This window comes from Taudactylus pleione, unplaced genomic scaffold (genome assembly GCF_031769625.1).
Source record: "Taudactylus pleione unplaced genomic scaffold, aTauple2 ptg000121l, whole genome shotgun sequence".
NCBI classification, from domain to species: domain Eukaryota; kingdom Metazoa; phylum Chordata; class Amphibia; order Anura; family Myobatrachidae; genus Taudactylus; species Taudactylus pleione.
In genome coordinates, this window is record NW_028284523.1 from 6,613,997 (window position 1) to 6,638,476 (window position 24,480).

The window sequence follows — 24,480 nt, forward strand, 5'->3', positions numbered from 1 at the left end:
TTGCGGTGATCCGCGCATTTCAAATGCAATCCTGTGCCTCTGGTCTCTGGGGACAGACCAGAGGCGCCGGCAGTGACGGTGGGCCCCCCATACCCCGTGTGTCCACTAGACCACCAGGGACTTAACGATCGGCGCAGGTCACGGCGTCCCGGGGGTTAATAGCCGGCCAGGGGAGCAAGCCTTCCCTGTTACAGCGGCTCCTCCCCTCAGCTCAGCGCGCCTTTCAGAAATATAGTCTGGCGTCACTGAGCTGCATTCCTCCACGGGCCACGCTTCTGAGGTCTGCAGCAGCAGAGCTCTGGAGATGGCGCTTGTTCCAGTCCCCCTGCGTACCTCACCATCAGGTCAGTGTACACAGCGCTGTAGCCTTCCCAGACACTGAATCTGGGCAGTTGAATGCAGTGACTTAGTGCAGTATATTATATGACATGTTTATGTATATATCTGCATGGTATGTGACTTATGCTAGTGCTGACTGTCTGTACTTTATTCTCTCACCTGTCAGTATATATCTATCTTTTTTCTTTATCTGCCCTAATACAGCTGTACTTAGGGTGGTTCTGAGACCTCACATTTATATACTTGTTAATATTTGTGAGGTTTGTTACATACTGTTGCGTGCTGCACGTTGCCATATTTTAGATGGAACTGTGTGTTGCATACGCGGAAAATGGGTCCCTGCAGCTAATTTTTGGCATCCGTCAGGATCAGTATAGCACTGCTTGATATTGCCGCCAAGATTGGTCAGATATGTCTGACCAGGAGAGAGAGCGTTATACTGCACCCATTTTTACTATCCTGTAAGTCATGTGCTGCAGGTGTTAGTGCGGAGGATTTGACTCATAAAGGGTTCTGTATGTGGCGTCATCTGGTGCCGGCCCCTTTCACGACCCCCTTGGGCGGTTTGTTTTCTCGGGATCCTCTCCATTGCGGATCGCCGGGCGGGCCCCATTGTTGTACCTCACTTGGGTTTACTTCACCATACTGCCCTTTTCATCTCAGGGTATCTTGCAGTTTTTTGCACTCTTCCCCTGTGACACAGACTACCGCTCCCTGCAGGGGTTTTTCGCAGTATATGAATTTCCCCTGGTGCCACAATAGTCTGTCATTCCCCTTGCAGGGATTACCACAGGATGCCGTTTTCTACGAAACGCAAATTGGCGTGGTTGACGCCCTGTGGTCACTTCCCAGTTGGCTCTGCGTGAACTGGTTACTGTTTTGAGCTCTTTCCCTCTTACACGGAGGGAAGCCTATTTCAGGTATTATTATCCCTGCTTTAGGGCTGGTAACAGGTCCATTCTGGTTAGTGAATGTTGACCTGCACTGGTATCATACACCTTCAGTCTTACATGACTAGCGGGTGGATCGCATGGCGGGACTCTGGCTGTTGCCAGATACGAGGTATTACAGCAGTGTTTGGCCTCCTGTCCCAAATTCCCTGAGGGTCATCACGTGCCCCTCCTGGGGTGAATGGACGTGTTACTCGTCTGATTACAGATGTTACTACGCCTCCCATTCCTGCGTGGTCGGATTCTTCGGATCCGTAGGTGGTACCTCTGCCTGAAATCAGTATACTCGCTTTCAGGGGTTGTTACCCATCCTACCATGGCTATAGCATGGTTGGTTAATACTATTGCATACTGAGCTGACGCATTTGTAACGTTTTTTCCCCTCCAACACGTCTGGGGTTCAAATGTATTTGGTCGCTCACGTGATATATGCAGTTGTCCTAGGTGGAAATGCCTGTATTGGATACCAGTCTCCTAACTTTCAGAGTTCCGGCTGCGACTGTATCTTCCGTAATACCAGATGGCTGCGCTCTGGGAATGCAGAGGTGCAGATACCATCTATAGGGTAGATCTTGTTTGGTCCTGACCTTGACAAGATTGTACTAACATTGGCAGTATTACTAACGACAAGTTTACCGCCTTCAGCTATGCCCACTACAAGGCCTCAGACTAAGTCTGTTAAGTCTTTCTGTCCTCTGGGTCAGCCTAAAGGTCTGTTTCTTCGTAGACTGTCGGCCTCTACAAGGGCCGACATATCCAGTACCGAGCAGGCCTGGACTGCCAGCCGATCCTGCTTCTGAACCTACGGATATATCTTCAGCCTGACGAGACAGGCCTACCACTGGGAGATACCGATTTTCTCAGTTCGCCCGGTACTAGTGTCAAGTTGCCGCGGCTACGTGGGTAGGAGGGTACGTCCTCTCTTTGCTCAGGCGGCCTCTTTACATGCGCGGGCCCTTATTCAGACTAACAGGGCCTTACAAATCCAGAAAGCTATACAGTGGTTGTGGTAAGCGGAGCTAATTAGGCCATCCCCACTTTCTCAGCGAGGGACAGGTTGTTCTGTTTTCTTTCTGGTGCGGTGGCTGAATGGTCCTCTTTGGCCTATTCTCTGTCTCAATTCCCTGAAACAGTTCCTAAAGCTACCTGGGCTCAGGAGGCAATCCCTATGCTCCATCATACTATGTTTGGAATCTGGGGACTTTATGGTATCACTGGATATCCAGGACGCGTGCCTACGGGTACACAGAGACCTTTCATCAGCATGGACTGAGATTTGCTGTATCACAGCAACACTTACAATTTTTCGGGCTCTGCCTGTTAGGGCTATCCTCCTCCCCACAGGGGTTTACCAGCGTTTTGGATTTTCTGACAGTTCTCCTGTTCAGTATATCCCAATGCTCCTGTACCTGGATGGCCTCCTGCTCTTAGCGGGATCACCGGGGTACTTTACAGCCAAGTTAGGATGACCGTGGCTTCTTCAGGGTGCAGACGTTTAATCAATGGGGAAAAAGTCCTCCCTGCATCCCTCTCTGGGTATTCTTCATCTAGGAGCCCTGCTGGATTCTCAGACTCTGAGAATTCTTCTGGCGTAAGACGGAATCTCCACTCTTCCATTAGGAATACATGGATGTCTACGCAGTCGACATATGTCTTTACACTCTGGGATGCATGGTCAAATATTCAGTGTCTGCCTTTGGAAGGGTTGAATGGGCTCAGTTCCATTCCACGCCTTTCCATAATTGGCTTATCTCCAGATGGAACGAGTTTTTTTCTGTCGGATCACTGTTCAAACGATGATGCTCTCTCCGGAGGCAAGTCGCTCCCTTTCCCGGTGGCTATGGCCATCTCGTCCAGGGTATTCTTTGCTATGGACAGTGTCTGGATCGCATCCATTTCAGTGCAGTTGGACGTCTGTCGATTCCATCCTGTCAATTACCTTGTTGAAACTTTAGCCTGTCTTGGGCCTTCAGTCTGGCATAACTCTTGTTTCCTGGTGAACCTGAAAGGGTTCAGTCCGACAGGGTCAGGACAGTGGCTTCCTTTTAGGAACTGTTCGTTGGGTGGCAATGACAGGTATGTCACACATTCGGACATAGGGCCTGATTCAGAGCCGGACGCAATTAGCGCTCGCTCGTCCAGAAAATATGAAAAATGAACCGTTCGCTCTTTGCGGTCTGTTCACGCCTCTAGTTCTGAACGAGCGAACAAAACTTGCGGTCATTTTTTGGAAAAATACGCCCCCTGGCCGCTCGCATCCTACGTCATGTCCGCTATTTATTAGATTAATCGAGTACATCGAGCAGTTCTGGCTATAAAATAACCCAGTGACGTGGTCAATGACGCTGCTGTTTTAATTATGCACACCCATAAAACGCTCGTTTTGACTTTTTAAGCACGCCTGCGTTCGGATCTCCACTCCCCGTTTTCAAGCACCTTCCCCTGTTACCACCCACATACGCCTACTCCAGTCACTCAAATTATCAGGCATTTGCTATTTTGCAAGCATATGAATTTCGACCGCACTGACTGGTTCGCGCATGCGTATGACGATCCGTACGCATGCGCAGTTGGGCAAACATCGCTCGGAGCGAACGAGCGGCCGCTTACGAGCGGCTCTGAATCAGGCCCATAGTCTGAGGGTCTCCTCCCAACCATCTCGGCAGCGTTCGTTTCAGGAGCCCTCCATTGGGAAGCGGGAGTCCTCAGCCGTCACGACGTGCATCCCGGGGACTAGTCTCTTCCCCAAGAGAAGTTTCATCTCACGGGGAGCAGGGGGGGCCACCCTTAGGTGACCCTCATGGCATTCTGACTTTATCACACTATGGTGTTACAGTCCAGCTCTGGGGATTCTGAAGCAACCTTCAGTGACTTTGTCGGTGAAGTGGTCCTTTCACTTTGTGTACCTGTGTTCTCCGGTCTCCCTTCTTCCTCAAGGTCTTTGGAAGTGTTTCAATCGGGACGGAGATGCTTTCCTGCTGGTGGCTCCTGATTGTCCCAGATGTCAGGGGTACTTGGATTTTCGGAGTCTCTCCATCGATACTCCATTCCTGATGCTTCACTGCCCGGACCTGTTGTCTCAGGGTCCTTGGTTATTGCCTTGGACCTGGGTCATTTGTCTTTGACTGCGTCCCTACAGTGGTCTTACGGCTTCCCTGGCTTTGTCATCGTTGGAATGATTAGAGCACATATATCAGCTTTTGCTGGGACCTACCACAAACTGTGGCAGCCATAATTCTTATGGTATTGTTCCTGTCGATACGATCCTCCGGTGTCCAGGATTTCCAGATATTCTGGCATTCCTTCCGGCTGGCTTGGGTTTCACCCTCGGCCTGGCCTTCCTGACAGTGCGGATCTCTACACTGTCAGTAGGGTTAAGATATGGAATTGCTCCACTCTGGTATCCAGTTCATCCTTTGGAGTGTTTTCTGGATTATGCCTCCTTTTGTCCTCCCTAGGGACTCCTTGGGAGTTAGTAGTGGTTCTTCGTTCCTTCCGGGGACAGTCAATGGAACTGCTGGTTGTGATAGCCATTCCATGGTCTATTGCTTTAGGCTCTCTCTTTCTCTCAGGGTGTTTATATCAACCAGGAGAGTGTCTGAATTGGGAGCGTTCTCATGTGGTTCCCTCTTCTGGAGGGCATCATATCAGGGTGTGAGTTGCTCTCGCCCTGTGTTTCTTCTTAAAGTGGTTTTTAGGTTCCATATTATTCTGGAACTTATGGTACGGCCATTCAGTTCCCAGTCCTCTCGGCTGGTGTGGCCTCATTGATTGTGGTCCGGCCTCTTGGGATTTATGTGATCCGTTCAAGTTCCTTACGGAAATCGGACCCCTTATTGGTGGTCTGCGATTTTCTGGTTTTCACAGGAAAGGATGGCCAGCCTATAACCAAATGTTGGCTGGATGGCCTCGTATGTCTTCCTCAGGGGTCTACCCATGGGTAGGCCTTTCTGTTGAGGCTTGTTTTTTCTCGTGCCATGTAACCCTCGTGGGCGGCCCGCTGTGACGCCTCGGCTGTTTTGCCTTACTAGGTGACCACGTGGTCTTCTGTCCACACCTTTTTAAGGTTCTAGGCATTGGTTTCCTTTGCCTCTCAGGATGCTTCCTTTTAGGCGACGGATTCTCCTTTCAGCACAGGAGCGTCCCCACCCTTGGTTGAACTGCTTTGGGACATCCCCAAGGTCAACCCTGTGGACCCCCTATGGACCCTGAAGTAGAAAACAAGAGATATGGTAAGAACTTACCTTTGTTATCTCTGTTTCTACGAAGTCCATAGGGTCCACAGGGCGCCCGCCCTGACGCACCTGGCTTCATATGGGCTGTGTGGCTGGTCACCGGTTTTCCGTCTCCCATTTCTGTGAGTATGGTTATTGGGTGCTCCAGTTTTCTCTCTCTCTCTCCTCCTCCGGCCTTTGGCTACTTACAAACTGAGGTGCCCTCTGGCTTGGGGGTGGGGTTATATGGAGAGTGGACCCAAGGGCATCCTGGGAGCTAAAAGCTTTAACTGCGTGGTGCCCGGATTTGGTTCCCAACCTATACCCCAAGGTCAACCCTGTGGACCCTATGGACTTCGTAGAAACAGAGATAACAAAGGTAAATTCTTACCATATCTCTTGTTTTTTCTTTTTCTTAAATTTAACTGTGCTGTACATCTTGCATACAGAGAGACACGTTGGAGGATGATATCCACATTGAATCAGAGCACCAGGGAATGTACAAGTTTATGTCTACACCGCATCTCTTTAAACTGCTGGATTGTCTACAGGAATCTCACGCGTTTGCCAAGGCATTCAATTCTAACAATGAACAAAGGACAGCGCTGTGGAGAGCAGGTACAATGGCAGATTATTGAAATGTAGAGGATGTATGCCATATGAATTTATGATCTCGGACAGCTAGGCTGGGTGTTGCACAATATATCTGGCATTTTGTGTTCGCCCCCCTCCCCTTTTCAGTAGGGGGACATAGACGCTGTGTTATATTTCACCTCTAGGAGGTGGGGCACTGGGAAGCTAGAACTAACTTTTCCTCACAATGATCCTTCAGCTCTCAAAGCTTCTTCAATTGGAGGGTGACATAGATGCTGGATTATTTTTCACTACTTGTTAAAATTTAAGTGCCCAGACTCCTGCTAGACCTCTTTATCCCAGTGTTTCCCATTAGACTTGGAGAACAGGCTTTAACATAACTATAAAAATCCCATTTTTAAACATATCTCCTTTAGGTCTATTTATCTAGTGTATTACAATATCACTCCATTTGCTTGTCCCTGTAGCAGACTGGCCCATACGTTACAAATTAGACTAGTTTTCCTCCAAATGGACTACTGCCCTATGGACGTTGACATGCTTTCCTAGAAGTCAGGGTGGCATCTTCCTTTGTACATAAACATTGAACTTGAGTACCTTACAGCTTTTTTTTCATTGGGTAATTAGTATTCTCCAACACAGATGTACTCTGTTGCCCCATGAACATTTTAATATATAACTGCTAACCTGTCTTTCATGTAAGATTTTTGTGCACCTTATTAGGATTTAAAGGAAAATCCAAGCCCAATCTGTTGAAGCAGGAGACCAGCAGTCTTGCCTGTTGTTTACGAATTCTCTTCCGGATGTACACAGATGAGCAGCGCAGAGCCTCTTGGGAGGACATAGAGAAAAGACTGTTAAGGTAAGGTAAAATAAAATGGGATGTAGTTTTTATCCCGGCAGTCAGGATGCTAGCGTTCAGAATACCGGTGCTGGAATCCTGACAGCAGTTGGAATCCCGGTGCCGCATCCCAACGGTAAGTGCTAGGGGGAGGGTTAGGTTTAGGGATAAGCAACTAGGGAGAGGATTAGGCTACAGGGGCGAGAGTTAGGGTTTGGCTACGGGGGGGAAGGGTTAGGGTCAGAGCCATAACTAGACTTTTCTTGGTGCCCTGTGCCAGAGAGAGCAAAGGTGCGCCCCCCCCATTTTTTAATAGAAGATATGGGGGAGGCCAGGAGATGCTGAGAATAAAAGAGGAGGAAGCTACAAGTGAGAATGATAATAAACAGGAAAATTTACAGGCCCAAACAGTGCCCCCTGCCCTGCGGTGCCCTGTGCCACGGCACTGGTCGCACTACCCTAGTTACGGCCCTGGTTAGGGTACTCAGTTTTGTCGGGATTCTGACTGTCGGGATGCCACTGTCTGTATTGTGACTGCCAGAATCCCCTACCCAACTAAATGAAACACATTACTGTTAATATTAGTCCAAACTGCAACTTTCAGCAGCTAATCATTGTGAATTAAAATAATATCTTTTAAAATGTTACTCACATTCTAGATATGTTGTTTAATTTACTAGATCAGTGTTTCTCAAGCTCAGTCCTCATGGGACCCCAACAGTGTAATTAGTAGCACCTGTAGATCTATTGTTGGTCAATTAACACAGCTATGCTCAAGCTAGATGATATGGAAAACATGCACTGTTAGGGTTACATGGGAATTAGGTTTGAGAAACACTGTACTGTATAAATTATAGCTAGAATCTGGTTGCTATGAGCAACATCTCCACTCGTCCTCTTTAGAAGGTTTCCTTATTTTTCCCCAAAAGTTGCACAATTGATAGAAAGCTAAGACACCATTTCAACATGAAGAATGATATAAACACTATGCAATGTTACACAGATAAAACACAAGAATTCTACCTGTAGCATTGACATTAAGCTAATAATTGGAACTATTTTTATCTGTCATTTCAGTGTATGCAGTGAAGCACTTTCTTACTTTATTACTGTAAATTCCGAGAGCCATCGAGAGGCTTGGACCAATCTTTTACTGTTACTTCTGACCAAAACCCTTAAAGTTAGCGATGCAAAGGTACAGTATGTTATTCTAGCAGTATTAGCTTTACACGTTTATGTGCAATAATTTTTCTGCATTGACAGATCAAATATAGGACCAACAAAGTCAATCAGAGCCAGCTTCATCTCCGTTTGACCTCTGTGACTCCCCAATAAGAATCCAATTCACTTCAACTTCTATTTTACTTCCAGTCCTCCTATAAGAAGCAGCTCCACCTCAACCTATTCTTCTCATACAGGTCCCCAAAAAGAACCAGTCCCACTGCACCCTCTCCTTTTCTTGCAGTCCTTCAAGGACAAGAACAGCCCTACTTTACTCAATTCTCCGGGTATTACCAGCCACACCTTACCCTCTCTTACCCAGTACTCTAGTCAGGTCTGAACTATTTTAACATTTAATACTTTTACCGACCGTATCATCACTTCCAGTATACTAATCCACACCAGACCCATCTAAATATTTTTTCCAGCCCTTTCATAAATACCAGCCCAACATTAGCTTGACTTCCAGTCCTTCAGTCACTAGGGATAGGAAAATGAAGACTATTCTTAAATCTATTGCTATTGCGGCTGATGCCTGGATCAACAATGTGATTGAAAAGTATTTGGAGCAAATCTTAGAAGGATTGCAATCTGGGAAGCCGAGGTCTGAACTGGAGAACATGGATGAACATATAAGGAAGGCGGCTGATTACTTGAGGGCATAGCTCTGGATGCAGGTCTTATTGGAGCTTGAGTTTCAGCTTCCACGGTACCTGTCTACCAAATTTCTTGGCTCAAGGTTTGGGAGGCAGATTTAAGGGTAAATGTAATAGGTTCCAGGCTTCCAGCAACAATAAAGTCACTGGACCATGCTAAGAGTTTTTGTCAAGTTTCAGTGGAAACTCGACGAATGTAATTGGTTGCAAGTTAGCCTCTAGCTCTGCAACTGCTCAGCGATTTGTGGTAACTTCAAAAAGCTACTCTCTTCTGCATTGTAGCGTGTTTCCAGTGTGTTTAATGTAACAAGCGTGTTTTCACTTCTCTGGTGCTAACCTAGCACTTGTACCTAAACTAATATAGGGAAAATTGGGGAGAGCGGAGTATGTGTGTCCACGCACTTCCCCCCCTGATTGGTCCTATATTTGCCTAGGCACAAGCACACATACAGTATTAAGAAAACAATGTTTAAATACATGTAAAATGGATTGTGTGTGCACATTTAACTAAAATAAAGCCACTGTTCATCCGTCAATAGTGAGACTGATCCCACCATTGACTTCAATGGTGGGAACCGCTCATTGGCTGAGAGGCGGAAGGCTCGCCTCTCTCAGCCAATGAACGCTCAGCACGGGATTTCTGGACAGTACTAATGTTATGGTGGTCCGCGATTTTAAATTTTTTTTTCTTTTTGCCAAGCCCTATGGATGCCTACTTTGGAACAAAGAGGAGGTGAGAATTTTTTTTTTATACAGGTACCAATGGATTTTCTACTGGAGAAGAGGACGCAAAATGGCTTCAGGGATACATAGGTGAGTGTGTGAGATTGTGAGTCTGCATGTATGTTTTAATACATTTTTACTTTCAACGGTGTGTGTGTGTTCTGTGGTTTTATTAATGTTTCTTTTACTGTGGAACTTCAGGTACCAGCGGGCCCGTAATGCTCCGCATGCTGTTACTTGTGGATCTCTAAGTACCAGCATGCGGGGGAGGCTTGCAGGGACCTGTAGTCTCACAGCAAAAGACAATATTTTTACTACTATCAAATGCACCACACTACACTATTAACCTGGCACCCACCGCTCCAGGGGGAGCTGGGGATAGCCCTGGGCTATCAGCCTACGACTGGGGCCCTGGAAAGGGGGACCCCTTTATTAGGGGTGGGGGGGCTAACTCCCCAGGGATCCCCCGGCTTGGGCTGATTAGCGGTCAATGGTAATGCTTTGGCTGGGGGACCCGGGGAAAGTGTTCCCCTGGCTGTGGCATTGCCCCCTGGTAGAAAAAGTTTGGTGCTGGTTATGGATATTACAGGAAAACACTATGCATTTTTTCCCCCCCTGTATTTCCAGAACCAGGACTGGATCAGAGCCCAGTGCTGGTTGCTCTAAATACAGGGGACCCCTACGTCGTTTATCCCCTGTATTTTGCCAACATGGGCTGGTACTGAATAGACCGGTGCTGATTATGCTTAATACAGGGGACCCCTGCATCATTTGTCGCCTGTATTTAGCATAACCAGTACTGGGTCTCGAAAGCCTGATGCTGGTGGTTCTTTTGTTGGGAGGGGGGAGGGGGTCCGTGCATCTGTGTCCTTTATTTTTTTTTACAGACAGATGCAGGATTGCTGCTGTCCTGGGTCCCAGGGCACCTGCTCAATGAATCTGGCAGGTGTTGGGACCTGCGCATGAGCGGCAGTGGCGCAGCGCATGCGCACGCTTTACACCAGCTTCTCGGGGCTGCATTGGTTGCAGCCCCACTGGAAGCCGCTCTCTGCTGATCGTAGCCCGGACTGGCAGTCCCAGGGGAAGGAGACACCTCCCCCTGGCTGCCTGTCTTCAGCGTGACTGGCAGGTGGTGCTTCCAATAGGAAGCCACCTCCAGTCAGAGTGAAGCCAGTGCAGTCACGGACTGCAAGGGCTCACTGAACAGTGGAGGATTTTACTGGGGTGGGGCTGCAGCCTCGCAGCCCCTAGGTAAGATCTGCCACTGGACAGATGCATGTATCATGGACCTCCCTGATTCGTGCATCTCTCTGCTATTGCACACGATCTAATGAAGATGCAAATCATTGGATCGTGCAAGATAGATCTGGTTTACATCGTGCAATTTTTGCTGCACATAGTGCACTGGTGCTGCCGGGGAGCGTTCAAGGGAGATCGTTAACGAGATTGGACCATTGCCTACATCGTACCGTGTGTTCCCACCTTTACACATTTGCTCCAGGAACAGCTCACATTTTTACCACTGGATTTACTACATTGCTTCATGCACTTACCATCATTTGTATCACTTTCTTAATTTTTAAAAGGAAGTTTCACTCTGATTGTATTCTAGAGACCATCTTCAAAGCTAGAAAGCCTAACTTTGCTCAGAATTATTATAGCAGAGGAACCCAATCACGGTCCTCAAGGCTCCCGAACAGTTCAGGTTTTAGAGATATCCATGGTTGAGCACAGGTGATTTAATTAGTACCTCAGTCAATTTGATTTAACCACCTGTGCTTAACCATGGATATCTCTAAAACCTGAATTGTGGGGGAGTCTTGAGGACCGCTGATTTATAGGGTTTGAGTGACATCTCTTTCTTGGTGCAAGAAAAAATTTCCACTCTTGAGATAGGAATAGTAGTGACCTTACATAATCGCATAATGGCCTCATCCACAGTAACCAGATTTTACCATCTATCCCCTCAAGTCACCTGCTTGTAACTTGTAACATCTGTTCACATTTAGTCCAGTGCTTACTAAGCATACTATTTGTACTTTTTATACAGAATATTTAAAAAAAAAAGTTGGATATTTAATGACTGACTGCTCTGCTAACTATCCTCTTTTATTGTGAGAAGTGATCAGAATCACACCTTTACCATGATGGACCAATGTAGGGCTCTGGCTTTTCTAATAGTTTGGCCATGGGGAGCTCTCCGTGACCTGGAAGGAAGGCCCCTTCTGCTAAATATTATGGCGTTGCCTCTACCTGACCCCTCTCTCACAGGGGACACCCTGATCCTTTCAGTTTGCAGAGGCCCTAGGTCCCTGAGGATTCACCTCCCATCACTGGGAGAGAGGAGTCCCTTACCTGTAACCACACTTCCAGGGTCTGGTGTGCGTTTGCTGATGGTGCAGGGATCTTGGCACTGCTAGTGCTGGCAATGTTCCATCCTGAGGAATCCCTATGAGAGGAGAGGTGACAAGAAGATCACACAAACCAAGCCGGATATTGGTAGATGGATTATTTCAGTAATTTGGCAGGTTTACATTGAGGCTGGGAAAACCTGTTTCTGACTGTTAGTATTACCCCAAATGTCTTCAAAGAAAAGGATTTAGCATATGTAGAAGAAAAAAAATCCTGTATTTTCTTCTCCCTCTCCCCATATTGTTTGTGGTACACATTATGCCCATTAACAAAGTATCTTTTGCTATACTGTAATCTGGTTTTTCTTCTCTCCATAGTTTAAGGCTCACGCCTTTAAGTATTACCCGCACCTGTGTGAGATCATGCAATTTGACCTGATTCCTGAGCTCCGGGCTGTGCTGAGAAAGTTTTTTTTGCGTATCGGGATTGTATATAAGATCTGGATGCCAGAAGAGCCATCTGCCAGAAGTGACAGTACACATACATCTTCATAACACGCCCTGCCAGCAGGCTGTTGAATATAGAGCACTGGGGGCTTTTCCTGTCCTGATGGAGAAATGTCGCCAACTATAGGCAACACTTTATTCTTCAGAACCCTGGTTATATAACTATTCCGACTTTATAGGATTTTATGTTACTTGCCTGTTCTGACTCCAGTAAACTGCGTAAGAACAGCAGAAGTCTGTTTCTCCCCTCGCAAGATGACCCCCACATTGTTGTGTAGGTTTATCAGCATTGCAACATGTTAAATTAAAGGCTCTGCTGTCATGTCTCTGTTTTCCTTAATGTATTGAGTGGCTGCAGAGTTTGGATTTATTTTAGTTTTTTTTAGAAGGACAAATTCTATATTTTTATTTTTGCTACTTGGGCTGAAGCTTTTGATATTCTCAATATATTTTACAGTTTATCTTCTAATTAATGGTTGGTTCCTGCTCTCTGCATTGTTTTTGCTGCTGCACTGTATGAAAAACAAGAACGTTCATTGGTTTAGAGTATGAATGATCTGGGTTATTGACATCACAAAATACTGCTTTACATATCTTTTGGAGACTCTACTGGTGTGTCATGTTCTCTATATTGTAACTCACTTTTTAGTATTTGGGGTGTTCTGTGTGACTTAACACTGCCTTTTAGAATTGACCTTCTGCATAGCAACAAATTGTATAGGCACTAAGGCAGCAGACTTTCCTCTAATTGTGTTCTACCTCTCAGGGGAGCTTCTCAACCCGCCTTTTTATAGTGAAGCATTATACATGTGTCCTCATACACTGTTGTTGCAGCCGCGCCAAACCTTGCCAGGTCACGTGTGATTTAGCTTGTGCCAATCATCTTTTTTGCCCGAAAATAAGTCTTAGTCGCAATCAGATGCAACAGACCGTTTCACCAGACTGCATTGATTGATTTGATATGCGACACTTGTATATCTGAGTCTGAATGTTGTGGTTCATATACAGACTCGGTCACACACAGATATACAAGTGTCACATATCAAATTCATAATTTCAGTCTCAGGAAGCTATTTGTCTCATCCATTTGGGACCAAAACACATTTTAAAAAAAAAAAAACGGTTTGCACAAGCCGAGCCGCAAGTGACCTGGCGTCTCATGCCGCATGGCATATGAGGCTGGGTGTATGAGGACACATCTGTATGCATTTTTTAAATGAGAATACACAAAAATAATGTACTTAATAACTCTTATTTGATTTTATTAGAGAACCTTGAAATCTAAAATAACATGTAGTTTATGTAAAACAACTAAATACTTCAGGGTTTTAAAAAATAATAGATAAAACAGAGTAATGTATTGTGTCAATTCCCTGTTCTGCCGGTGTCAGGGAAATCCAACATGTTTGAAATCCTTGATTCACCGATTGTGACCAAAACATGATCAACTAGCTGGGGATTTTTAGTATGCTGTTTTTCTCCAGTACACGGGCAGATCGCCAATCATCGATGGCCGCCATTCGACAAAATAGGGGTGTAGATATATGATCCGCATAAGAGAGGTTTTTATTTTTTCTCTGCTCGGCAAATAGTCATTTTATGTAATAACCCAGTAGCAGGTGGATAAGTTTAGTGTGGCTGATAACTGAGAGCAATAACTGTCTTCATTACATAGAAATTTCTTAAATTGGCCTGATATGATTTGATTACACAAATTTGTCATTCTTCCCCATATCCCTGATTCACATTCTGTCAATCTGTATTTAGGCTGGTGCAGTTATCGAACATTCAAATGGCTGCCTCCAATTTCGTTTGCTATTTCCACAGGTTGTCAAACTCGGTCCTCAGGACATGTTTTCCAGGTCACCTCACAGAATCACAGGTGAAATAATTAGCTCCACCTGTTGATCTTTTATAATGTATCACACCTGTGCACCTGCTGGGTGACCTGGAAAACGTGACCTGTGTGGTTTCCTGAGGACCAGTTTGAGAACCACTGCACTATTGGAAAACACTTGTAGCATTTAGAGATCTGTTTCTCTATGAACCTGCTAATGGAGAAAGTTGGACGTGTCACACATTTTTCACTGACTTCATCTAAATTACTTCTATAAATTTTCTTACTAAGTTAGTTTTACTTTTTTCAGTCTCTAATTTCTTCCCATCTGTAATAAACATTCAATGCAAACCACCTCCATTATGGTAAGCTATTAATTATACAATTGCATTGAACAAATACAGTAAAATGATTGTAAGAGCCTGGAAATCCTATAAAAATATAAGATCTTTTTGTGGTGTAGGTTGTGGTGTTGTCACAGTTGGATGCTCTCATCCTATGATGATATCACTTACTGTTAGTTCATGTGAAAAAACAGGGACTGCAAATATCAGTGTTTTAAGATGTACATTGGCAAACTTTTTCTTTAAAATGTATTTTAATGAGAATATCCAGGCTAATATACTCCTATGTAATGGATATTAGAAGTAATCAGCAGGGGTGGGCAAAATAATGTAATCAACTTAGTTTTGCCTTTTAAATGACTGCTACTTTAAAACATCAGCCAGTCTTGCACGGGACTCGCCGATGCCTACAGGCTGTTACATTTACCCCTTAGGCTGAGAACTTTTATAAAGGGAGCAGTGCTCTGAGGTGTTTACTAATAATATCCTTATAGTCCATAATAAGAGGAGAGTGTGTTATCTCTAATACTACAGGAGTGTTCTTAATCTTTACTGTTGTAATGTCACAGAGCCCTGCGTTTACGTTTATATACAAGATCCATGCCTAGATGCCACTCTAGGTTAAAACAGAGAATCTCATAAGGTTTAGCTGCATGTGTTTTATATGCAACCTTCGTTGCCCATATTTATTCCTCCCAATGTCTGAACTATGATCTTCTTTTCAGAAGGGAGCATAGAGGAGGATGTTCTGGTGGCTGCAGAACAAATCATATTGGATTGCTTCCACTGTAAGGAATCTGTGACTGATAATCTGTTACAAAAGATTATCAATTAAGCCAAAATACTAGAAAGATGAGATGTAAAGTCTGTTAATATTAATGAGATGTACATTTTGCATATATATAGGCGTGCCTCCAGATAGGTTCATTGCTCAGCTACTTACCTTAGTAATAATATTACAGCAGCAGATTACCAGATATACTCAGCCATCTCCAGGGTCCCCTGCACAACTTGATCGCACACACCTAAAATATATATATGTATGTATATGTATATTTTGTGTGTTGTGTATGGTGTATGTTTTTTCCTTCTGTTTTAAATGTCTAAATTATTTATTTTCTCAGATAAATTATCTATAATTTTTAAAGCAAATTACCTATAAACTGTGTGATGTTATGGACTTTGAAGTTGCTGATTTCAGACAAACTCTTCTGGATGTATACATTTTGAAATAATAAGAAATGTAAGAAATGTTATGTAAAGTTTTTTTCTATGTAAGATATTATGTATCATATAGTTGTTATATATTATGCTTTAATCAGTTGGTAAATCAATAAAGCTTTAATGGTGGACTGTAACAACTATACTGTAGGCATCCCATTGAGTCTTTGGAGATGAGGAAATCCACTTGACTCCAAAACCACCTGTGAAGGAGCATTTGATGCCTGTGGGGAGGGAAAAAAAAAGTCTGTAGATCGAGTCGAGATGCAAAGTTAATAAATGAAGGAAATAAATTAATACTGTAAAACATGAGTTCAAAAAAGAATATAATAGTGTTAGTGGAGTGGGACAGTGTTGTACAGTAGTTTCTAGATATCCATGCTCTGCGCATGATACAGCATAGAAGATAATGTGATTATTATACATGTGTTACGTCCTTTTCTTTGAATCCAAATAGGGATACTGGACTCAGATTATATAGTCTCTTTCGTGACGTTGGTACAAATTGTAGAAATCCTCCGTTTTCCACTTCACATTCCTGATGGTTGCTCAGTTATTTTTCTAACTAAGCCCCACAGAACAGAACTGGAAAAGAATTGTATAGAAATAGGAATAATTTACTGAATAAATATTAAACGTCTGCATTTTTAGCTGCAAACGCTTTGAATTTGTGAAGTTTGTACAGAAGACCAGATGGCTGCCCAGCAGAAGCACAATACCAAGGTGTTCTCTGACTTGGTAAAATTGTAAGACAGCGGGTTTTCTATTACAAAGTAAGATTGCCAAATTACAGCAGTGATCTAATAATCAGTGGTTTGTTTGTATGCAGGAAAACATGTATTTATCATACAGTGCTAAAAGAATCATCTGATTTCCTGACATCTAGTCTCATTGCAACATAGTAACATCTAGTTAGTGCAGACTTTCCTTTTGCTCCATAGATGGATGACAATATTTTCATCTACATGGAATTTGAAAACCACTTAACGTTGAAAAGATAACATTGTATGAAAAACTGACCAACCTTCATTAAAGATCTGGTACTGATTGTTACAATCTAAATCTGCGATCTCTGACACACTATGGAGAGTGGAAGAAGCCAAGAGAAAAAAAATAAACAAATCTTTCTACTTCAGGGTCCATAGGGGTCCACAGGGTGACCTTGGGGTATAGCTGGATCCTGGATCCTCGGGCACCACGGAGTTAAAGCTTTCAGCTGCTCCCAGGATGCACTTGGGTCCATCCTCCCCTATACCCCGCCCCCGAGCCACAGGCACCTTAGTTTAAGATGGTGCCCGGCCGGAGTCGGGTCACCCTGCTCCTGCAGCCCCCTAAAGCTTTTTATTTTTTTCTAAATTTATTTTTAATAAGTGTTTCTCCAGAGCTGCAGCGATGGGCTGTCTGTACAGACGCCCACGCTGCCGCTCCTTCTCCCTGCTGGCGCCGCGACGCCAGCACTGAACTGGGGATCGCGGCGGGAGAAGCCAGAGTCTGTACTAGCCGGACTCTTGTTTCCCCCGGGACTGCTGCCGGAGACGCCGGGGAGATCCAGGTAAGCCGCGCACCGCTGATTAGCGGCGGTGCGCGGGTTCCTTTTAAAAATGCAGTCCCATGCCCCCGGTTCTAGGGGACAGACCGGGGGCGCTAGCGGTGGCGGCGGGCCCCCCCTCCAGCGGAGGCATACCCCACTAGACCACCAGGGTAAATAAGGCAAGCGGGATGCTGGCAACCTTGGGGGTTAATATGCTAGCCAGGGGAGGAAGCCTTCCCTGTCTAGCGGCTCCTCAGCTCAGCGTGCCTTTCAGCACGTAGTCTGGCGTCGCTGAGCTGCAGTTACACGGCCACTCCTCCTCTGAGGTCTCCAGAAGCCATTTTCTCTGTGGCAGCGCAGATACTCTCAGGGAGCACGCGGACCGGTCCCCCTGTGTACCTCTCCCCCGACAAGGACAGTGTACACAGCACTATAGCCCTCCCAGACACTGAATCTGGGCAGGTTGATTGTAGTGGAAAGGTGCAGTGAGTATATCTTCCTGCATGGTATGTGACTTCTGCTAGTGCTGCCTGTCTGTGCTAATTTCTACTTACTGTCAGCTTATTCCTATCCCTTTCCTTCTCCTACAAGCCCTAAAGGTGGCGGGGGAAGGGTGTTTCTACTGACCTCACTTATATAGATCACGTATTGGTGAGGTCTGTCACATACAGTTGTGTGCTACACAGTACCATATTGTGGGCTGTTGTCCAGCACACTGGTGAGTGCGCACGTTTTCTTCCTGTGTCATAACTGTATATTTAATTATAGAGTCGGTCATGTCTGAGGAGGAGATTGAGCACTCCGTGGCTCCGGTATTGTTCTCCTGCAGGCGCTGTTCTGCAGGAGTGGATAGGGAGGATTTGTCGCAGGACGGCCTGTGCGGACGGTGCCAGGCGATCCCTGGTACGTCTAAACCTCCTATGTCGCAGGAGCCACCATGGGCGATGTTTTCCCAGGTGCTGGTGTCCATCGCGGACCGTCTGTCGGTCCCGACTGCCGTCCCTACTAGGGCGTTGCCCCAGCCTACCATCCCTCATTCCCCGGGTGTCCCACAATTATTGCAGACTCCCCCGGGGTCTCAGCCTGTTGGTCCCTATGCGGGGTTGCCAATGTATATACAGTCCACCCTGGTGGCGCAGCAGGCTGTGGTGCCGTTTCAGGCTCCTGTGGCAGCTCCACCCTGGGTGGATGCGCTTTCCCACACTGTCCAAGATTTGGCGGCAGCATCTTCGGCTTTTCAGTCGATGTTGCGCAGCGACGTGCCCTCCAGGGTGTCTAAACGCACAGTTATGGCGCAGGCTGCGCATTTTTCGGACTCTGAGGGGTCCTCGGATGATGGCGAGGTGCAGGATGACTCAGTGTCTACCTCCTGGACTGAGGCATCTGAGGCTGAGTCTTCCATCAATGTGCGGGCTCTGGTTAGGGCGGTGCGGGCCATTCTTCCGATTGAGGATGAGGCTCCCGCTCCCAAGTCGAGGTATCCTAGTTTAAAAAAAGCTAAGGTTACTTCTGCAGCGTTCCCTTTGTCTGATCAGTTGACTGATCACATGGCGGTGGCCTGGCAGACGCCTAGTAAGCAATTCTTGCCACAGAAGCGGTTGGCGTCCAACTATCCGTTTCCGGAGGCGCATTGTAAGAAATGGGAAACTCCGCCTGCGGTTGATACCCATGTAACACGCCTCATCAGGAGTGCTACTTTGCCATTGCCGTCTATATCCTCGCTGAAGGATCCTACGGACAGGAAGGTGGAGACTTGTCTAAAGTCTATTTATTCTCTCTCAGGGGCTGTGGCCCGGCCGTCCATGGCCATCTCCTGGGTGGCCAAGGCCATTGAGGGTTGGGCCAACGCCTTGGAGGATACGTTTACGGATGAAGCTCCGGAGGTCCAGAGGGCGTTGTTAGGACAGATGAGAGATGCCGCTTCCTACATTGGAGAAGCATCTTTGGATGCTAGTTTGCTGACCTCTAGGGTTTCGGCGGCAGCAGTGTCTGCTCGCAGATCCTTGTGGTTGAGGTCTTGGAGAGCAGACGCTGATTCAAAGAAAGGCTTGGAGGCCTTACCTTTTTAATGGAGAATTACTATTTGGTCCGGACCTGGACAAAATAGTAGATACCCTGGCAAAGTCCAAGTCAGCCTTCCTCCCTTCAGCTACGACACCTGCTAAGGTCCGGAGCTCGGCCTTTCGCTCTTTTCGGGTTCAGGGCAAGGCAAAAGGTCAGTCCTTCCCGAGGCAGTCCGCAACCAAGACCGCCTCAAAGCCAAAGAAGCAAGCCTGGAGTGCTAGGCGCCCTTCTTCCAAGCAAGAAGATAAGCCTTCGGCATGATGGGGTGGGCCTCCCTCTGGGGGACCTCAGAGTGGGAGGCCGACTTCTTCAATTCGCCCAGTGCTGGCACAATACCACCACGGATGCCTGGGTGCGAGAAGTGGTCTCCCAGGGGTACGCCCTGTCTTTTCGGCACAGGCCGCCTCGCCAGTTTTTTTGCACGAATCCTTCTCAGGACAAAACCAAGGCCTTGCAGGTTCAGGAAGACATAGAGGCCTTGCTGACGGCGGGGGTCATTATACCTGTGCCACAATCTCAACGTGGGATGGGGTAGTACTCTACGCTGTTTCTGGTGCAGAAACCCAATGGCTCTCATCGCCCCATCCTCAATTTGAAGTCCCTGAACAGATCTCAGGGTTCCCAAATTCAGGATGGAAACTTTGCGTTCCATCATTCTGGCGATGGAACCGGGGGATTATATGGTCTCCCTGGATATCCAGGACGCCTACCTCCATGTGCCTATAGCAACTTCGCACCAACGGTTTCTGCGGTTTGCTATTCTCCACAACCACTACCAATTCACGGCTCTACCCTTTGGCCTCTCTACGGCACCAAGGGTATTTACCAAGGTGATGGCGGCTCACCTTCGGAGACAGGGGATACGGTTGCTACCGTATCTAGACCACCTCCTCTTGCTGGCAAGCTCCCCGGAGGTACTGATCCAGCATCTCCACCTGACGGTCGCTTGTCTACAGGCGCACGGGTGGTTGATCAACTGGAAAAAGTCCTCCCTCATCCCATCTCAGCGGATTGTTCATTTGGGGGCCCTTCTGGACTCTTGTCAACAACGGATTTTTCTGACTCCAGAGAAGGTCTCCTCCTTACAGCTGCGGATTCACAGTTGTCTGAGCAGGGGCAGAGTGTCGGTGCACTCAGCGATGAGAGTTTTGGGGTCCATGATGTCGGCATTCGACATGGTGGAGTTTGGCCAGTTCCATTCCAGGCCCCTGCAGAGGCTGATTCTTTCGGAATGGAACGGATTGCCACACAGGATCCGCTCTCAGATGCTGGTGTTGTCCTCGGAGGTGCGTCTGTCCCTCGCCTGGTGGCTACAGACGGCTCATCTCGAGGGGCGCCCCTTTTGGATCCCGGAGTGGGTTCTGCTCACGACAGATGCCAGTCTCCGGGGTAGGGGGGCGGTGACAGGCTCCTTGTCACTTCAGGGTCGTTGGTCGGTGGAGGAAGCGCTTCTTCCCATCAACATCCTGGAACAGGGGAGTGTACAGAGCCCTGCAGTCGTCCAGCACCGCTCTTCACGGAAGGGCCGTTCAGGTGCAGTCGGACAACGCCACCACGGTGGCGTACATCAATCACCAGGGAGGGACTCTCAGTCAAGCTGTGATGTCGGAGGTTTCCCGCGTCCTGGCTTGGGCGGAGCGCTATCTTCCAGCTCTCTCGGCAGTCTTCATCCCGGGAGTCCTCAATTGGGAGGCGGACTTCCTCAGCCGTTACGACGTGCATCCTGGGGAATGGACGCTTCATCCAGAGGTATTCCAACTACTCGTGGACAAGTGGGGGCTGCCAGAACTGGACCTGATGGCGTCCCGTCACAATCACAAGCTGCCCGTATACGGGTCAAGGACAAGGGACACAGGCGCAAGTCTAATAGACGTGCTGTCGGTGAAATGGTTGTTTCGCCTGGCTTACTTGTTCCCTCTGATATCTCTGCTGCCTCGGGTCCTGCGCAAGTTCAAACAGGACGGAGGCACACTGATCCTGGTGGCCCCAGCGTGGCCCAGAAGGCCGTGGTACTCCAATCTGCGGAGCCTGTCCATCGACGCTCCGTACCTCCTACCTCAACGACGGGACCTGTTGTCTCAGGGGCCCTGTCTTCACCCGGATCTGGGTCGACTATCTTTGACGGTGTGGCTCTTGAGACAGCCGTCCTGAGGTCTCGGGGCTTTTCTAGCTCCGTTATTACTACCATGCTGAGGGCGCGCAAGCCTGCTTCCGTGAGGATCTACCACAGAGTGTGGCACACTTACTTTCAGTGGTGCGAGGCCAGAAGATATGATCCCCAGGTGTTCCGGGTTTTGCGTATTCTGGCTTTCCTTCAGTCGGGTTTGGACTTAGGATTACGTCTTTCCTCACTGAAGGTGCACGTGTCTGCTCTGTCGGTGTGGTTCCAGCGCAGGATTGCTGCTATGCCGGATGTACACACCTTTTTCCAGGGTGTTTTAAGAATCCAGCCTCCCTTTGTGCCACCTGTGGCCCCGTGGGATTTGGCAGTGGTTCTTCGGGCCTTACAGGGTCCTCCTTTTGAGCCCTTGGAGTCAGTAGAGCTCAAGTGGCTAACTTTTAAGACGGTTTTCCTCTTGGCAATTGCTTCTGCCAGGAGGGTTTCGGATTTGGGGGCGCTTTCCTGTCGTCCCCCTTTTCTGGTTTTTCATCAGGACAGAGCGGTGCTTCGCACTCGTCCTGATTTTCTGCCTAAGGTGGTTTCCAGGTTCCACATTAATCAGGAAATTGTTGTACCAGCCTTTCAGTCGTCTGATCTTTCGGCTGGGGAGGCTTCCTTAGACGTGGTCCGTGCACTCCAGGTTTATGTGGACCGGACTAGTTCAGTGAGGAAGTCGGATTCTTTGTTTATCCTCTTTGGTTTTCACAAGAGGGGTTGGCCTGCCAACAAACAGACTCTAGCCCGTTGGCTTCGTTCTGTTATTATTGAGGCTTATATGCAGGAGGGTTTACCTGTTCCAGCCTCTGTTAAGGCTCATTCCACTCTGTTTGTGGGCCCTTCTTGGGCTGCTAGCTGTGGCGCCTCTGCTGTTCAGCTCTGTATGGCGGCCACCTGGTCTTCCATTCAGACCTTTTTGAGGTTCTATGCGTTTGACACCTTTGCTTCTCAGGATGCATCCTTTGGGCGCTGGGTTCTCCTATCAGCACAGGAGTGTCCCCCCCCTGAGTTGGACTGCTTTGGGACATCCCCAAGGTCACCCTGTGGACCCCTATGGACCCTGAAGTAGAAAACAAGAGATATGGTAAGAACTTACCTTTGTTACCTTTGTTATCTGTTTCTACGAAGTCCATAGGGTCCACAGGGCACCCGCCCTGACGCACCTGGCTTCATATGGGCTCTGTGACTGGTCACCGATTTTCCTTCTCCCATTTCTGTGAGTATGGTTCTTGTGTGTTCCAGTCTTCCTTCTCTCTGTTTCATCTACTCCTCCGGCCTGGGCTGCTTACCAACTGAGGTGCCTGTGGCTCGGGGGCGGGGTATAGGGGAGGATGGACCCAAGTGCATCCTGGGAGCAGCTGAAAGCTTTAACTCTGGTGCCCGAGGATCCAGGATCCAGCTATACCCCAAGGTCACTCTGTGGACCCTATGGACTTCGTAGAAACAGAGATAACAAAGGTAAGTTCTTACCAAATCTCTTGTTTTCAAAAGGATTATGGTTGTAGTATCCTTCAACACTAAATTCAAGTTCCAAGAGACTAGTGATGGACTGAATGGTGGTCTCAAAAACGCTGCACCCTGCAAACAAAATTTCACTTCAGAATAAGTTTTCTATCTTCTGGAAGAAAGCGAAGCTTCTTTAGAACTGTTCTTTTAAACCATTATATAATTAATCCTGCAAGAACTGTAGCAAAGAGATAAGCAGGAAGAACTTGGAAACTTATTTTCTCACACCAATTAAAGACTCTATTAATTATCCACCAAAACAGGTTTTCTGCCTTTGAGCATGGTTCTGACCACACTTCCAAGGACCTCATTGGCCTTAAGTGTAATATCTTCAACAGCCAGTCACAATCCATTTAATAAAATATTTCCTGACATAACATGTCCAATCTTTAAAGAAAACACACAACAGACTTATTGATGTCATGATAAAGTCCATGTACCAGCACTGTATTGGCAATTTTGGTTCTACTAACACCATCTGGACTCCTTCCCATTTTACCTATTACGGATATGTGGTGGTATCATCATTGAAGGCTAGCCTTACTGTTCCTATCCCACAGAAGAGCTACTGTTGCACAATTTGCAAAATACATTACTGCTGACTTCAGTAGGTGTCAACACACAGTGCATCATAGTTTCCTACGTAGCCACAGACTGGTCAGAGTGCACATGCTGATCTCTGTCCAACGCCAAAAGTGCTTACAACAGGCATGTGAATGTCAGAACTGGACCATGGAGCAATAAAGAAAATGACCTGGTCTGATTAATCGTATAGATGGCCGGGTGTATTGTTTACCTGGAGAAGAAATTACACCATGATGCGCTATGGGAAGAAGGTAAGCCTGTGGAGGCAGTGTGATGCTCTGGGCAATGTTCTGCTTGGAAACCTTGAGTCCTGCCATTCCTGCGGAGGTTACTTTGACACACACCAAAAAACCTACACATTGTTGCAGACCAAGTACACCCCTTAATGGCGACTGTATTCCATGATGGCAGTGGCTTCTTTCGGCAGGATAATGCGCTGTGCCACACGGCAAAAAGTGCTCAGGAATGGTTTGAGAAACATGACAGAGTTCAAGGTGTTGACTTGGCCTCCAAAATCCACAGAGCTCAATCTGATCGAGCATTTGTGGGATATGCTGAAAAAACAAGTCTGAAACATGGAGGGCCCCACCTTGCAACTTCAGACTTAAAGGATCTGCTCCTGTCGTCTTGGTGCCTGATAAAACAGGAGACCTTCAGAGGCATTGTGGAGTACATGCCTTGACAGGTCAGAGCTGTTTTGGCCGCACGAGGGGGACCTATACAATATTAGGCAGGTGGTTTTAGTGTTATGGCTTGTGTGTATACCTGGTCAGAAGGAGACCACAAAAAAAACCTTCATAATGAATTCTGCAGGAAGTCAGTACTAGGAAGGATACAT

General features: G+C 47.0%; 1 protein-coding gene across 1 annotated transcript in view; it reads left to right on the forward strand.

The window, feature by feature from the left end:
* Positions 1-15,938, forward strand: part of ARFGEF2 (ARF guanine nucleotide exchange factor 2) — a 120,639-nt gene extending 104,701 nt beyond the window's left edge. Inside the window, exons 36-39 of the mRNA XM_088472170.1 lie at positions 5,953-6,121; positions 6,821-6,959; positions 8,016-8,133; positions 12,268-15,938. Coding sequence (XP_088328296.1) covers positions 5,953-6,121; positions 6,821-6,959; positions 8,016-8,133; positions 12,268-12,444 — 603 coding nt within the window. The 3' untranslated portion in view covers positions 12,445-15,938. The remainder of the gene's footprint in view (positions 1-5,952; positions 6,122-6,820; positions 6,960-8,015; positions 8,134-12,267) is intronic.
* The last annotated feature ends 8,542 nt before the right edge of the window (positions 15,939-24,480 follow it).